This window comes from Phoxinus phoxinus (assembly GCF_949152265.1).
Source record: "Phoxinus phoxinus genome assembly, chromosome: 21".
In the NCBI taxonomy this organism is placed as follows: domain Eukaryota; kingdom Metazoa; phylum Chordata; class Actinopteri; order Cypriniformes; family Leuciscidae; genus Phoxinus; species Phoxinus phoxinus.
Window position 1 is genome coordinate 31533726 of NC_136896.1, and position 15000 is coordinate 31548725.

The following is a 15000-nucleotide window of genomic DNA, read 5'->3' on the forward strand; positions in this document are numbered from 1 at the left end:
CAGAGGCGGCCGGAGCAGAGGAGCGAGACCCGCCGGCGGTCAGGAGGAACAGCCGCGCACGAGGAACCAGAGGCGGCCGGAGCAGAGGAGCGAGACCCGCCGGCGGTCAGGAGGAACAGCCGCGCACGAGGAACCAGAGGCGGCCGGAGCAGAGGAGCGAGACCCGCCGGCGGTCAGGAGGAACAGCCGCGCACGAGGAACCAGAGCCGGCCGGAGCAGAGGAGTGAAACTCGCCGGTGGTCAGGAGGAAAAGCTGCGGACGAGGAACCAGAGGCAGCCGGAGCAGAGGAGCGAGACCCGCCGGCGGTCAGGAGGAAAAGCCGCGGACGAGGAACCAGAGGCGGCCGGAGCAGAGGAGCGAGACCCGCCGGCGGTCAGGAGGAACAGCTGCGGATGAGGAACCAGAGCCGGCCGGAGCAGAGGAGCGAGACCCGCCGGCGGTCAGGAGGAACAGCTGCGGATGAGGAACCAGAGGCGGCCGGAGCAGAGGAGCGAGACCCGCCGGCGGTCAGGAGGAACAGCTGCGGATGAGGAACCAGAGCCGGCCGGAGCAGAGGAGCGAGACCCGCCGGCGGTCAGGAGGAACAGCCGCGGACGAGGAACCAGAGGCAGCCGGAGCAGAGGAGCGAGACCCGCCGGCGGTCAGGAGGAAAAGCTGCGGACGAGGAACCAGAGGCGGCCGGAGCAGAGGAGCGAGACCCGCCGGCGGTCAGGAGGAACAGCTGCGGATAAGGAACCAGAGGCGGCCGGAGCAGAGGAGCGAGACCCGCCGGCGGTCAGGAGGAACAGCTGCGCACGAGGAACCAGAGGCGGCCGGAGCAGAGGAGCGAGACCCGCCGGCGGTCAGGAAGAACAGCCGCGCACGAGGAACCAGAGGCAGCCGGAGCAGAGGAGCGAGACCCGCCGGCGGTCAGGAGGAAAAGCTGCGGACGAGGAACCAGAGGCAGCCGGAGCAGAGGAGTGAAACTCGCCGGCGGTCAGGAGGAAAAGCCGCGGACGAGGAACCAGAGGCAGCCGGAGCAGAGGAGCGAGACCCGCCGGCGGTCAGGAGGAACAGCTGCGGATGAGGAACCAGAGGCGGCCGGAGCAGAGGAGTGAAACTCACCGGCGGTCAGGAGGAACAGCTGCGGACGAGGAACCAGAGGTGGCCGGAGCAGAGGAGTGAAACTCACCGGCGGTCAGGAGGAACATCTGCGGACGAGGAACCAGAGGCGGCCGGAGCAGAGGAGCGAGACCCGCCGGCGGTCAGGAGGAACATCTGCGGACGAGGAACCAGAGGCAGCCGGAGCAGAGGAGTGAAACTCGCCGGCGGTCAGGAGGAACATCTGCGGACGAGGAACCAGAGGCGGCCGGAGCAGAGGAGCGAGACCCGCCGGCGGTCAGGAGGAACAGCCGCGGACGAGGAACCAGAGGCAGCCGGAGCAGAGGAGCGAGACCCGCCGGCGGTCAGGAGGAACAGCCGCGGACGAGGAACCAGAGGCAGCCGGAGCAGAGGAACGAGACCCGCCGGTCAGGAGGAACAGCCGCGGACGAGGAACCAGAGGCAGCCGGAGCAGAGGAGCGAGACCCGCCGGCGGTCAGGAGGAACAGCCGCGGACGAGGAACCAGAGGCAGCCAGAGCAGAGGAGCGAGACCCGCCGGCGGTCAGGAGGAACAGCCGCGGACGAGGAACCAGAGGCAGCCGGAGCAGAGGAGCGAGACCCGCCGGTCAGGAGGAACAGCCGCGGACGAGGAACCAGAGGCAGCCAGAGCAGAGGAGCGAGACCCGCCGGCGGTCAGGAGGAACAGCTGCGGATGAGGAACCAGAGCCGGCCGGAGCAGAGGAACGAGACCCGCCGGCGGTCAGGAGGAACAGCTGCGGATGAGGAACCAGAGCCGGCCGGAGCAGAGGAACGAGACCCGCCGGTCAGGAGGAACAGCCGGGAGGAAGGAGGAAGGACCGCGCCGACTCGTAACGGAGATTTGCGATAAAACGGCGTCTTTTCAGTTTCGAGTCAACTAGTAACCTATTGGTATAAACAGGGGTGCACATAACTGGTACGCAGGTACGCATGCGCGACAAAAATCAGGAATGCGTAATGCCACTTGTGTTACTACGCGCCTTTGCGTACTTTAAGGGTAACTGTCACCAAAATGGAACCTAGGCAGTGTTTATATAATTTTTTCACAGACGAAAACTAAATAAAACTCCGTTTTAAATGACGACCACGTCAACGAATAAAAACTAGACGGAAATTAGGGAGGGACGATTGGCGAAGAGATCCAGTCAGAACTGATTTGCGTTTGTGGAAGATGCGCACATTTGAATTGTAACGTGCTGATCTACCCGGCCGCACACGAGTTGGCATGCGCTTCATGCATGTCTCAAATCATTAAAAAATGTAAACGTTTGTGATAAAGAGACTGCAGACATGGATAGATCTGAATAAGAGTGACGACGAGAGCTTTATTCGGTATGTTTTTCTGTGCGAACACACACAGAGACACACACACACATACACGCACACGCGCGCGCGACCCGAAGCGTGCAGTTCTGCAGACAGCAAGGACTGAATTGAGCTCTCTTTCGCGTCTGAATGGACAAATACACACAACATTATGTCTAAATGTCAGTTTTGGAGAGTATTCGCGTAAACACAGTCGGTTATGTCTTTACAGAACGTACAGTGCACACTCGGTCTTAAAGTGACAGTGCGTAATAAACCTAATGCCTTCTGTACACTTAATATTGATCAAACAACAAAATAAAAAGAGAAAATGCACTGCTCTTTAATATCTTTAATAAGGATTCATTATATTTAATCTATACAAATAAATATATCCGAACAATCAAATAATACTTTAAAATATTTTTTTTCCAAAGGTGTTTATCATTTTAGGGCGGGTTTTTTTTTTCACGCTGATATAAATTTAAGTGTTAAATTAGTTTGGTTTTAGTTAGTTATTTTATGCTATAAAACGGGAATGTGACGTCATGATTGACAGCTGTGGCCACGCTACATATGGGGTGAGTACCAAACACTATCTCCTGGTACTCACCTGAGTAACTCACTGAAAAAGTTATGTGCACCCCTGGGTATAAATCATTTCGATACTGGCCTCTGTAACTGGTTGGCGTGGCCTCGTAGGGCAGCGAAGCAAGTGCATTCTTGGGGTTCTTGTCTTTCATCCACATGAGCCAAAAATACATTTTCTGGCGTTTCTCAGTCTAGAAGGCAGCAACTTCTAAAATAATTTCACATTTCTACTACATATTCATCTTTCCAGCAGTGAAGTATCCCTTCAACACTACATTTACTCTGAAAATCACTCTGCTTGATTTGCAGCACATTTCACATTCACATTAGCTTGAGTTTCACTGCGCTTGATCATTCATGTGCTGTGATCTCGTAAATATGATATTTCCCAGTTTATTTCTGTTATCTCTTCTCATGTAAGTTCTTAATTTCAGTGTGTGTGGAGATGATAAATGTAAGCCTGTATTTATCAGAAGGATCTGCGGAGATGAGTGTCATGATTCAGCCGTGAGATACAGACCCTGAAGACGTGTTCATGTTGGGTGGCGTCTCTATTGAGAGTCAAGCCCTGACACGTGTGTGTGTTTATCATGAGTCCCTGTAGAGGAGCCCCACACACACACACACACACACACACACACACACACACACACACACACACACACACACACACACACACGCTGCATTGTTCTCGCACTGATAGCATCAGCACAGACTCACCAGAGCTTTCCATGGTGGAGTTCAAGCCCCGCTCACACACACGTACACACACACACGCACACATACACACGCACACGCACACATACACACGCACACATACACACGCACATTCATAAAACATTGGGTGTTATAGGAAGTGTTCCCGGTTCTGGCTGACCTAATTTATGCAGTCTAATAATCATATAAACTGATATGAGTTATAGAAGTCTATAATGTGTTATGTGAATGCTAGGCCGAAGAGATGTGTCTTTAATCTAGATTTGAACTGACAGAGTGTGTCTGCTTCCCGGACAATGGTAGGAAGACTGTTCCAGAGTTTTGGTGCTAAATAGGAAAAGGATCTACCGCCAGCAGTCGATTCTGATATTCTAGGTATTATTAACTGGCCGGAGTTTTGAGATGGCAGTAGACGTGAAGGACTATAATGCGTTAAGAGCTCGCTCAAGTACTGCGGAGATAAACCATTTAGTGCTTTGTAAGTGATCAGCAATATTTTAAAATGTATACGATGTTTAATAGGCAGCCAATGCAGTGTTGACAGAACGGGGCTAATATGGTCATACTTCCTGGTTCTAGTAAGAACTCGAGCTGCTGCGTTTTGAACTCGCTGTAGTTTGTTTGTTAAGCGTGCAGGGCAACCACCCAGTAGAGCATTACAATAATCTAGCCTTGAGCTCATGAACGCATCAACTAATTGTTCCGCATTATTTATTGAGAGCATATGACGTAATTTAGATATATTTTTAAGATGGAAGAAAGCGGTTTTACAGATACTAGACACATGACTTTCAAATGAAAGATTGGTTTTAAAGAGCGTATCAACCAATTGTAATAACTTCAGTAATAACTTTTGCAGACCGCTGTACTGTACTAGTGAATAAGAACAGCCTTCATGCCATGCGGGGTCAAAGGTCATGAAGAAATATTGATCATGTCTAATCTTGCCAGCTGATAGTTGTTGCATTATTGCCGTCAGATATGCAGGATCTGTACAGTAAACAGCAGATACTGTAGTTCCTCAGTTCACCTGCGCATCACTCACCTTTGTGTGCTTGTATTTATTCTCATTCTCATCTTTGGTGTTTATATCACAAGAAGAAACACAGTTTTGCGTTGCAGATATGCTTTCATGTGTTGTTGTACAAACAAATGTCTTTGTTCGTTTTAATAAGCATCTGCTCAACACACTTTTATTGCTCTGTTTGAAAACAAACTTTGCCTTCATGTGTGTTTAGTTAAAGTGTTGTGATGGTTCTTGACTTTGCCTTCAGGCTTTTGGAGCACATTAAAAATCAAATGTTTTTAATGTTTACCTTCTGTAATATAATGTTATGTTTTAACACGATACCAGACACTAGAAGAGAGTGTGTGTGTGTGTGTGTGTGTGTGTGTGTGTGTGTGTGTGTGTGTGTGTGTGTGTTAATACATCTGACTAGACGATGTTATGGTAGTTTCTAATCACTTCCCCACATCTGTCATCAGCTCTGCTTTAGTCTACACACACACACACACACACACACACACACACACACACACACACACACACACACACACACACACACACACACACACACACACACACACACACACACACACACACACACACACACACACACACACACACACTATAGTTATGGATTAGCATGTAGTATAAATTGGACAGATATTTTTGTGTATAATGACTGTGTGTTTGGTAGGAGCTTCGGTCATGTGATCGTGTGTGTGTGTGTGTGTTCAGGTGGAGAAGCAGCGAGCGGATCTGACTCGGGATCTGGAGGAGTTGTCAGATCGACTGGAGGAAGCTGGAGGAGCCACGGCCTCTCAGGTCTCACATCATCCTTTATTACTGACGATATATATATATATCTGTGCTTTCTGGGATTCTCACTGTCCACATACATTGAATATTTCAAATTACATACTTCAGAAACACACTACTGTTAGTTTGGAAAAGCACAGCAGTGTAAAAAAATTCAAAAATAGTATTTCTTGGTCCCAAACACATCAGTAGTTATTATTTACTGTGAGTTACACAGAGAGAGAATGACGTGTGTGTGTTCTTGTGCGTGCGTGCGTGTGTGTGTGTGTGTTTGTGCGTGTCTGTGTTTGTGTGTGTTTGTGTTTGTGTGTTTGCGTGCGTGTGTGTGTGTGTGTGTGCGTGTGTGGTTGTGTGTGTGTGTGTGTGTGTGCGTGTGTGGTTGTGTGTGTGTGTGTGTGCGTGCGTGCGTGTGTGTGTGTGTGTGCGTGTGTGCGTGCGTGCGTGTGTGTGTGTGTGCAGATGGAGATGAACAAGAAGCGAGAGCAGGAGCTGCAGAGGTTGAGGCGAGAGCTCGATGAGTCTGCGCTTCAGGCGGAGTCGCTGTCAGTCGCTCTGAGGAAGAGACACACTGAAGCACTGGCTGAACTGGGAGACCAGTGTGAGAGTCTGCAGAGAACCAGAGCCAAACTGGAGAAGGAGAAGCAGAGTCTGCGGCTGGAGGTCGGCGATCTGACGGCTTCTCTCGACACACTGCAGAAAGCCAAGGTCAGAGACACTCAACATCACGTCTACAGGAATGTTGAAGACCAGCAGACCACATGAGACTCGAATGAGCAGTTTTGTTTCAGCAAGAACTATTTTAAATGCTTTTTGCTTATTCTGCTCTGCGTATCTTGTTAGATCTCGTCTCAGGCCTTCCAACCAGGTCTGTGTGACATGAGCAGGTTTAAAGGGAGAGTTCACCCAAAAATGAAATTCAGCCCATGATTTACTCTCCTCAAGTCATCCTAGGTGTATTCATGATGGACAGATGAACTTTTATGGACTTCAAAACAGAAACAGCCATTCACTGGCATTATAAAGCTTGGAAGAGCCAGGACATTTTTTAATATAACTCTGATTGTGTTCTTCTGACAGAAGAATGTCATATACACCTGGGATGAGGGACAGTAAATCATGGGCTAATTTTCATTTTTGGGTGAACTGGATAATTTTGGATGATGGAGAGTAATGGCGCTTTTCCATTACCAGTACCGTCTCCGCTCGGCGCGCTTTTCGCTCCGTTTTCCATTGCAGATAGTACTTCCACAATAGTACCTGGTCGTCATAGCGACGTGACACACACCCGCAACCCACACACACACACAGGACAATGGAGGAAATCGAGTGTATGTGCTTTACATAATATTAGTAATGCATATATCACGTAATCTCTGGCAAAACTATTTAAAAATGTCGGGGTTATTCAGGATACTCCGTCTGGCGTGTGCAATGATGACGCAGTGAATAGTGACGATTCTCTCTGACCAATCAGCAGTCTGCTGTGTTTTACGTCACATTTTAGTATCGCCTCAGCTCGCTCAGAACCTCGCTGAAGGTGATACGAAAAAAGTATCTGGAAGCAGGTACCGGTACAACTTTTACACAGTGGAAAACCAAACAAAGGCGAATCGAGTCGAGTCGAGCTGGTACTGTGTAGTGGAAAAGCGCCATAAATCATGTGCTAGTTTTCATTTTAAAGTGAACTACTCCTTTAAGCACAGATGGATCACAGCTGATGTCATGCTGTATGATCATGTGTCCCATCAGGCCTCGACTGACACACAGCTGAGGAAACTAGAGGAGCTTCTGTGTGAGTCCAGCGCCAGGAGTGAAGACCTGCAGAAAACCGTCGGCGAGGTCACGGCAGCCAAGAACAGACTCTCAGGTGACGTCCTCTCGCTGAAATACCTCAACTACACCGATGCTCACTAGTGTGGAGGAGCTTTTGGAAAGAAATTAATACTTTTATTCATCAAGGACACGTTAAATTGATCAAAAGTGACATTAAAGACATTTATAATGTTACTAAAGATTCTTTTTCAAATACATGTTCTTTTTACCTTTCTATTCATCAAAGAATCCTGAATAATAAAATGCCTCACAGTACGGACAGATCTTAATCCTACTAGTCAACTATATCAGGAACGTGTATGTAAAAGCATTTCCTATATTCAAATAGTCAATTTCTGCGCAACTGAAGATGTTCTTCTAGTAAACCTCAGCTTCTGTTTCAGTCCTGACCACACACAGTTGTCCAGTCAGGAATCATTTACATTCATTGATCTCGTGAACTTACACGTTTTCTGTGACGTACTCAACATTATCTTGGTGGCAAATCAGCACAATTTACAACAGCGTTATCAAGCTGACTAACAGATGAAAAATGACTTGTTTTGTATTGGAAACATCGATAGTGGATGTGAAGAAACGTCTCAGGTTACGACTGTAACCCTAGTTCCCTGAGAATGGGAACGAGACTCTTTGCAGGGTTCCCACGGGTCCTTGAAAGTTTGTGAATTGGAAAAAAGATTTCAAGGCCCTGGAAAGTTTTTGAAAACAGTCATAATAGATACAAGTCCTTGAAAGTGCTTGAATTTATTTTGTGCAAGAAGTTTTCTGGAAAAAAATCCATATTATTCCCTCCGGTCCACTAATGTGTTACTTCGGCAACACTTTGTGGCCTATACGTACTAGCTTGCTTGATTTACGTTTGTTACGCGCATTTACGCGCTTCGTTAAAAGAGAAGTTCACTTGAAAATGAAAGTTAGCCCATGATTTACTTCTCCTCAAGCCATCCTAGCCTTTATATAGGGAGCTATACAGTTGGTTACAGGACATTACAAGTTTTTATTTTTTTAACGCCTCCAAATGGCACTTTTCTCACTTCAACATTTTTTTAAAAGGCTTCCACTTTTAATGTGAAATGTGAAAATAAAAAAAATATTTTATATATATATATATATATATATATATATATATATATATATATATATATATATATATATATTAGTTCAAATGAGAAAAAAAAAAGCTCATAAATATTGTATAAATATTGCGTAATATCATAAAATCCCTTCAAAATTCTAAATAATCAAAAAATATTATTGAACACAAATATATTACATTGGTTTTCCTGGGGGGGGGGAAAGAAGTTGCATGTCAAGGCTTCTGTCACTTTTGACTGCGACAGAGCCAAGTGTGACCCCTAAATGAAGATGACCAGAGGGTTAGGTCCTTGAATTTTAGGCTATTGGACCTGGAAAGTCCTTGAAAGGTCCTTGAATTTGAGGTTAACCAAGGTGTGGGAACCCTGTCTTTGGGAATGCCCCTGTGTGATTGCGTCTGAAGCACATGTGTCTACTAGTCCAATGGCGAGAGTGAACGTGACGTGACGACCAGGAAAGGATAAAAGCACACCCGGTCTGAGCGGCGTTAGCTTCGATTTAGCCGAAACAAGCCGATCACAGGGATGTAGGACAAATGGGAGAGTGACGCAGCGTCTCAGGGTTACAGTCGTATCCTGAGACGTTCCCTTTCGAGTCATAAAGCCTGACAGAAGTGATTGGCGAGGGCTAGCCCGCTGCATCGCAAACTTCTTGAAGGGATACCCCTGACATTAGGGCCTTGGAGGCCGCCATACTCCTTGTTGAATGGGCTCTAATGGTGAAGGCTGGCCCGAAAGCTCATAAGCCAGAGAGATGGCCTCAACTGTCCACTTGCTAACAGTCTGCTTGGATGCAGGAAGCCCTTTCTTTGGGAAGACACAAAGCACACTAAAAGTTTATCAGACTTTCGCCACAGGGCAGCTCTGTAGTGTAGTGCTCTGACTGGACAGATGAGGTTAAATTATTAATGGTCTTGATCCTTGAAAGGAGGAGGACAATAATGCCTGACGAGCGATAAGCCGCGGTACGTCAGTTGGAACTTTCTGTACTTGTCCTGGCTTAGGATAGAGGAAAGCTTTGACCATCCCGGGAGAACATTTCCAGGCACGATGGGGTTACCGATAAGGCCTGAAGATCTCCTACTCTCTTTAGTGAGGGAATAGCTAGAAGGAACACGGTTTTGAGGGTCAGAAACATTTCTGAGACAGAATCAAGAGGCTCGAAGGGAGCGACAGATAATCCGTCTAGAACCAGTGCCAGATCCCAAGCTGGAGCTCCGGTACGAACTGCAGGCCTCAGCTTCAGGGTGCCATGAAGGACACGGGTTATCAGAGGGTCCCTACAGATAGACCCCCCAAGGGGACATGGTAAGCTGCTATGGCTACAACCTCGTTTGAGAGACCAGAGTCTTTGAGTCGGGCCCCAACATACCCATATTCTTTTAGCCCCTTTATATCTGAATACATGTGGACTTGGGGGTTAAATACACAGGACGAATAGGGTTTATTCCACGACCTCGATAGATCTTTGTGGAGGTCGGGAGAGAATGGAAGTCCTCTTGGTGGAGGCACTGTGCTTGCTGTGAGAAAGCTCTCGTCTAATAAACTTTTGGGACGAGCATCTTGTTTCTCGGCTGGCCATTCAATATTCAACTTTGACACAGCGCGAGATAGTACCTCCACCGGCTCCTTGGGAAAGAGTTGGCGATTCATCTTCTCCCATTATTTTTTATTTAACCTTTATTTAACCAGGAAAGTGTCTCTGAGATTAAAAATCTCTTTCCCATTTCGATACTCAGCACACATCCAGTTCCTCAGAACTAGACCGCTGAAGCACCGGTGCCTCCTCCGGGGCGGAAGGAACCGACGGAAATCATGGATTTTGTCTACTATTTTGTAAAGGGGGTCAAAAGGACAATTTTCACCTGAGATTTGGAGCCAAATTATAGGGAGGTAAAAATTATTTTAGACAGATGGCAGCATCATTATTTTATTTTTACACAGAGATTGGTAGGTCTATTAGTAAATATGTTGACTATCAATCTTTCTCATTATATATCTACGGTGACAGTTCAAAAATGGGAAAACGCACTTCTTGTGTTTTTTGCCCCATGTTTGCATGCCTGTAACTCAAGAAATATTAAAGGTACCTTAATATCCTTTTAGATTTTGGTTTTTAACAAACTTTCCTTTTGGTATCTTCATTTTAAGGTCCTGAGAGGAACTATTTTATTTTAGTGTACCTAGTAAAAAATATATTTTTTAGGAAATAGTAAAATTCCAATTACAATACAGACCTGTGCTAAAATGTATGCAGTTGACATTAACACAGGTAAAAAAAATTTTTTTAAAGCCCATAAGGATGCTCAAGGGTTAATCCGTTCGTTAAAGTGGTTTAAAAGTGTTCAATCTTGCCTTTGCAGTTGAAAACAATGAGCTTGCGAGGCAAATGGAGGAGCTGGAGAACAAGGGCACCGTCATGAGCCGCTCCAGGACCCTGCTGATGTCCCAACACGACGAGCTCAAGAAACAGCACGAGGAAGAGCTCAAGGTGTGTGTGATCCCAGCAAGCAATAGCCGTCATTTCTCCGTCTAGGTTAACTATAGACCCGATGTAGTCCGGCTATGAGCAACACACTTCTGGCCAAAATAAACTTGAATTTGGTCACATGTCGGTTTTGCCAAAATAACTTGCGAGATGTTTGATATTCCATCATGTAAGCAAAGTCAACAGTGACTAATTTCTTCCCTCATTTAATTTCTTAATCTAATTGATAACTAGTCTATTCTTGGGCTCTGGTTTAGACGTCTATAAAATTTTCACTGACAGCCCAAATTTTGCCAAGTTTTAGCCTAGGCTAAATTGGCTAAACGTGTTACTGTATAACGCGTGTTTGGACCGCTATTAGACATCTTTTAAATGCAAAGTTGCTTGCTGGGATCCTTCATCCGTCTCCGGTGAGGATCCAGCGGTGTGTGAGTGACGTGGTGTGTGTGTTCAGGCTAAAGCGGCGTTGAGCGGCGCTCTGTCTGCGGTCCGCCAGGAGTGTGTGGTGTTGAAGGAGCAGCTGGAGGAGGAGCAGGAGAGCAAGCAGGAGCTCCAGCGTCACGTCTCTAAGCTCAACAGTGAGATCACGCTCTGGAGGAGCCGTCTCGAGGCCGATGCCATCCAGCACTGCGACGAGCTCGAGGAAACCAAGTACGCATCAATGGTGTAAACGTTCTGACACACCTAATGTGGTTCCAGGTCAAAAATGAACCGCATTTCAAATCTCTCATTGTGCTGTATTACGTGTGTATTAGAGCTGTACGATTAATTGTTAAAGTCCCCATGTAGTCTATCCTTTTATCCCTTAAATCTCATATTTTTCCTTGAATAAAAATGAGAATAAATAGCTTGAATGTAACCCGACACCCTTGCCTCATTTAGTATATGTGATTCTATGAATATGCAAATGAGCCCCGCCTCCACTCACTCACTAGATTATTAGAGCTGCCCCCTGTAGTCCATCATTGTTAGGGCTGGGCACTGAAATGCTCAATAGACAGCCATATTATTATTATATATATAGGGCCCTATCTTGCACCCAGCGCAATTGACTTTGAACACCGACGCATGTATCGTTCCTATTTTGCACCCGCGCACAGCGGACTTTTCCCTCCACAGACGCACGTCGGTAAATTAGGAAATGAACTTGCGCTCGCGGGGGCGGTTCAACGCAAAGAGGAGGCGTGTTCCGGCGCAAAACTTCCATGGTGCTATTTTCCAGTTTTAGAAAGCAATTGCGCCATTGATCAGGAAAAAAACAGTCTAAAGACAGTGGCGCGGTGCGCGTTAGTGATATGGTATTTTAAGGGCGCGTGCTTGGCCATAATGTTAACGCGCATCCACTTTGATTCTCTAATATAAACAGATGCAGCAGTTTTCATTTTTGCAAATCATACATTATTACAAGGAAAAATATTAACACACGAGGGAAATCATTGTTGTGTCCGTGAAGATGTGAAAAAGATCTATCTAGATTAAAAAAAAAAAAATCTAGATTAGGCTACACATTTACCCAAATTATACGCCTGTTTAACCGAACCTAATTTGGGTGGGTTTCTCCCATCATCCCCAGTGTCACTTCTCTGTGTTTTACGGCCCTGACGAGAACGTCGGTTTCCTCGGCTGTGAACTGCTTCTGGCGTGCGCCGGCAAATCCGCCGTTATAATAGCAATCCGCCATGGAACAAGCGCGCCTGCTCTTAAAGGGAATGTGAGATGGCGCTCTGATTGGTTTATTTCACGTTACGCCCAAACCACACCTATGAATAATGAAGCTACTTCAGACCAACCCCTTTTACATTTGCGTCGGGCGCAAGAGTCATTTATCCCGCCGGGAAAATAGCAACAGCGCCGGGATCCGCCCACAAAGTTACTTGCGCTTTGCACTTTGACACTTGCGTTTCAGATCGTTAAAATAGGGCCCATAGTATCACTGTATCAGTTAAAGTGCCCTATTATTGTTTTTCCAATATTCCCTTTCATACAGTGTGTAATAAAGCTGTTTGGGTAACACTTTACAATAAGGTTCATTAGTTAACATTAGTTAATGTATTAACTAACATGAACTAACAATGAGCAATACATTTGCTACAGTATTTATTAATATTTGTTAATGTTAGTTAATAATAATCCAGCTGTTCATTGTGTGTTCATGTTAGTTCACAGTGCAGTAACTAATGTTCACTAATACAACCTTTGATTTTGATAATGTATTAGTAAATGTTGAAATTAATATGAACTAAGATTAATAAATGCTCTAGAAGAATTGGTCATTATTAGTTCATGTTAACTAATAAACCTTATTGTAAAGTGTTACCGCTGTTTGTGAATGTAAACGTTCTGTAAGATTGTATAGTCAAAAGTGCACAATAAATAAAGTTATTGTCTCCCAAAAGAAAGAATCGACTCTGAACACGCACTGATCCAGATCAAAACCCAGTCTGGATTACGTGATCTAATCCCATTTCAGAATCCTGAATATGATTTATTTGTCACTTCTTTGGAGCACCATGAGCATGCCATCGCTCTGTCCACGAGTCTCGTTCTCCTCAGTAACGGTGTGTGTTTCAGGAAGAAGCTGTGTGTGCGACTGCAGGAGGCGGAGGAGGCGCTGGAAGCCACGCAAACCAAGAGCTCCAGCCTGGAGAAGAGCAAGCAGCGTCTGCAGAGCGAGCTGGAGGAGCTGAGTGTGGACCTGGAGAAGGTCAGAACCCGTCTCTGAGCAATACTGTCACGCATGAATCTCTCAAAGTCAATGCGAGTAGAGCAGCGCCGCACAGCCGTCAGATGTCAAAATGGCTGAGGGGCTAAATTCGAATTTCTTTCTTAAAGGGAGAGTTCACCCAAAAAATTCTGTTTCTGTTTTGAAGTCCATAAAAGTGCGTCTATCCATCATAAAAGTGCATCTGTCCATCATAAAAGTGCATCTATCCATCATTAAAGTGCATCTGTCCATCATAAAAGTGCGTCTATCCATCATAAAAGTGCATCTGTCCATCATAAAAGTGCATCTGTCCATCATAAAAGTGCATTTATCCATCATAAAAGTGCATCTGTCCATCATAAAAGTGCATTTGTCCATCATAAAAGTGCATCTATCCATCATAAAAGTGGGTCTATCCATCATAAAAGTGCATTTGTCCATCATAAAAGTGCATCTGTCCATCATAAAAGTGCATTTGTCCATCATAAAAGTGCATTTATCCATCATAAAAGTGCATCTGTCCATCATAAAAGTGCATTTGTCCATCATAAAAGTGCATCTATCCATCATAAAAGTGGGTCTATCCATCATAAAAGTGCATTTGTCCATCATAAAAGTGCATCTATCCATCATAAAAGTGGGTCTATCCATCATAAAAGTGCATTTGTCCATCATAAAAGTGCATCTGTCCATCATAAAAGTGCATCCGTCCATCATAAAAGTGCATCTGTCCATCATAAAAGTGCATCTGTCCATCATAAAAATGTGTCTATCCATCATAAAAGTGCATTTATCCATCATAAAAGTGCATCTGTCCATCATAAAAGTGCATTTGTCCATCATAAAAGTGCATCTATCCATCATAAAAGTGGATCTATCCATCATAAAAGTGCATTTGTCCATCATAAAAGTGCATCTGTCCATCATAAAAGTGCATCCGTCCATCATAAAAGTGCATCTGTCCATCATAAAAGTGCATCTGTCCATCATAAAAGTGCATCTATTCATCATAAAAGTGCATCTGTCCATCATAAAAGTGCATCCATCCATCATAAAAGTGCATCTGTCCATCATAAAAGTGCATCTGTCCATCATAAAAGAGCATCTATCCATCATAAAAGTGCATCTGTCCATCATAAAAGTGCATCTGTCCATCATAAAAGTGCATCTATCCATCATAAAAGTGCATCTGTCCATCATAAAAGTGCATCTGTCCATCATAAAAGTGCATCCATCCATCATAAAAGTGCATCTGTCCATCATAAAAGTGCATCTGTCCATCATAAAAGTGCATCTATTCATCATAAAAGTGCATCTGTCCATCA

General features: G+C 45.4%; 1 protein-coding gene across 3 annotated transcripts in view; it reads left to right on the plus strand.

Moving 5' to 3' along the window:
• The window catches only part of LOC306989320 (uncharacterized protein MYH16), a 63626-nt gene that overhangs the window by 30862 nt on the left and 17764 nt on the right, over positions 1–15000 (plus strand). For all 3 annotated transcript variants that reach the window (XM_079594900.1, XM_079594902.1, XM_079594901.1), the window contains 6 exons: positions 5476–5562; positions 6016–6261; positions 7306–7423; positions 10847–10974; positions 11426–11622; positions 13543–13675. In XM_079594900.1, the coding sequence (XP_079451026.1) occupies positions 5476–5562; positions 6016–6261; positions 7306–7423; positions 10847–10974; positions 11426–11622; positions 13543–13675 (909 nt within the window). The remainder of the gene's footprint in view (positions 1–5475; positions 5563–6015; positions 6262–7305; positions 7424–10846; positions 10975–11425; positions 11623–13542; positions 13676–15000) is intronic.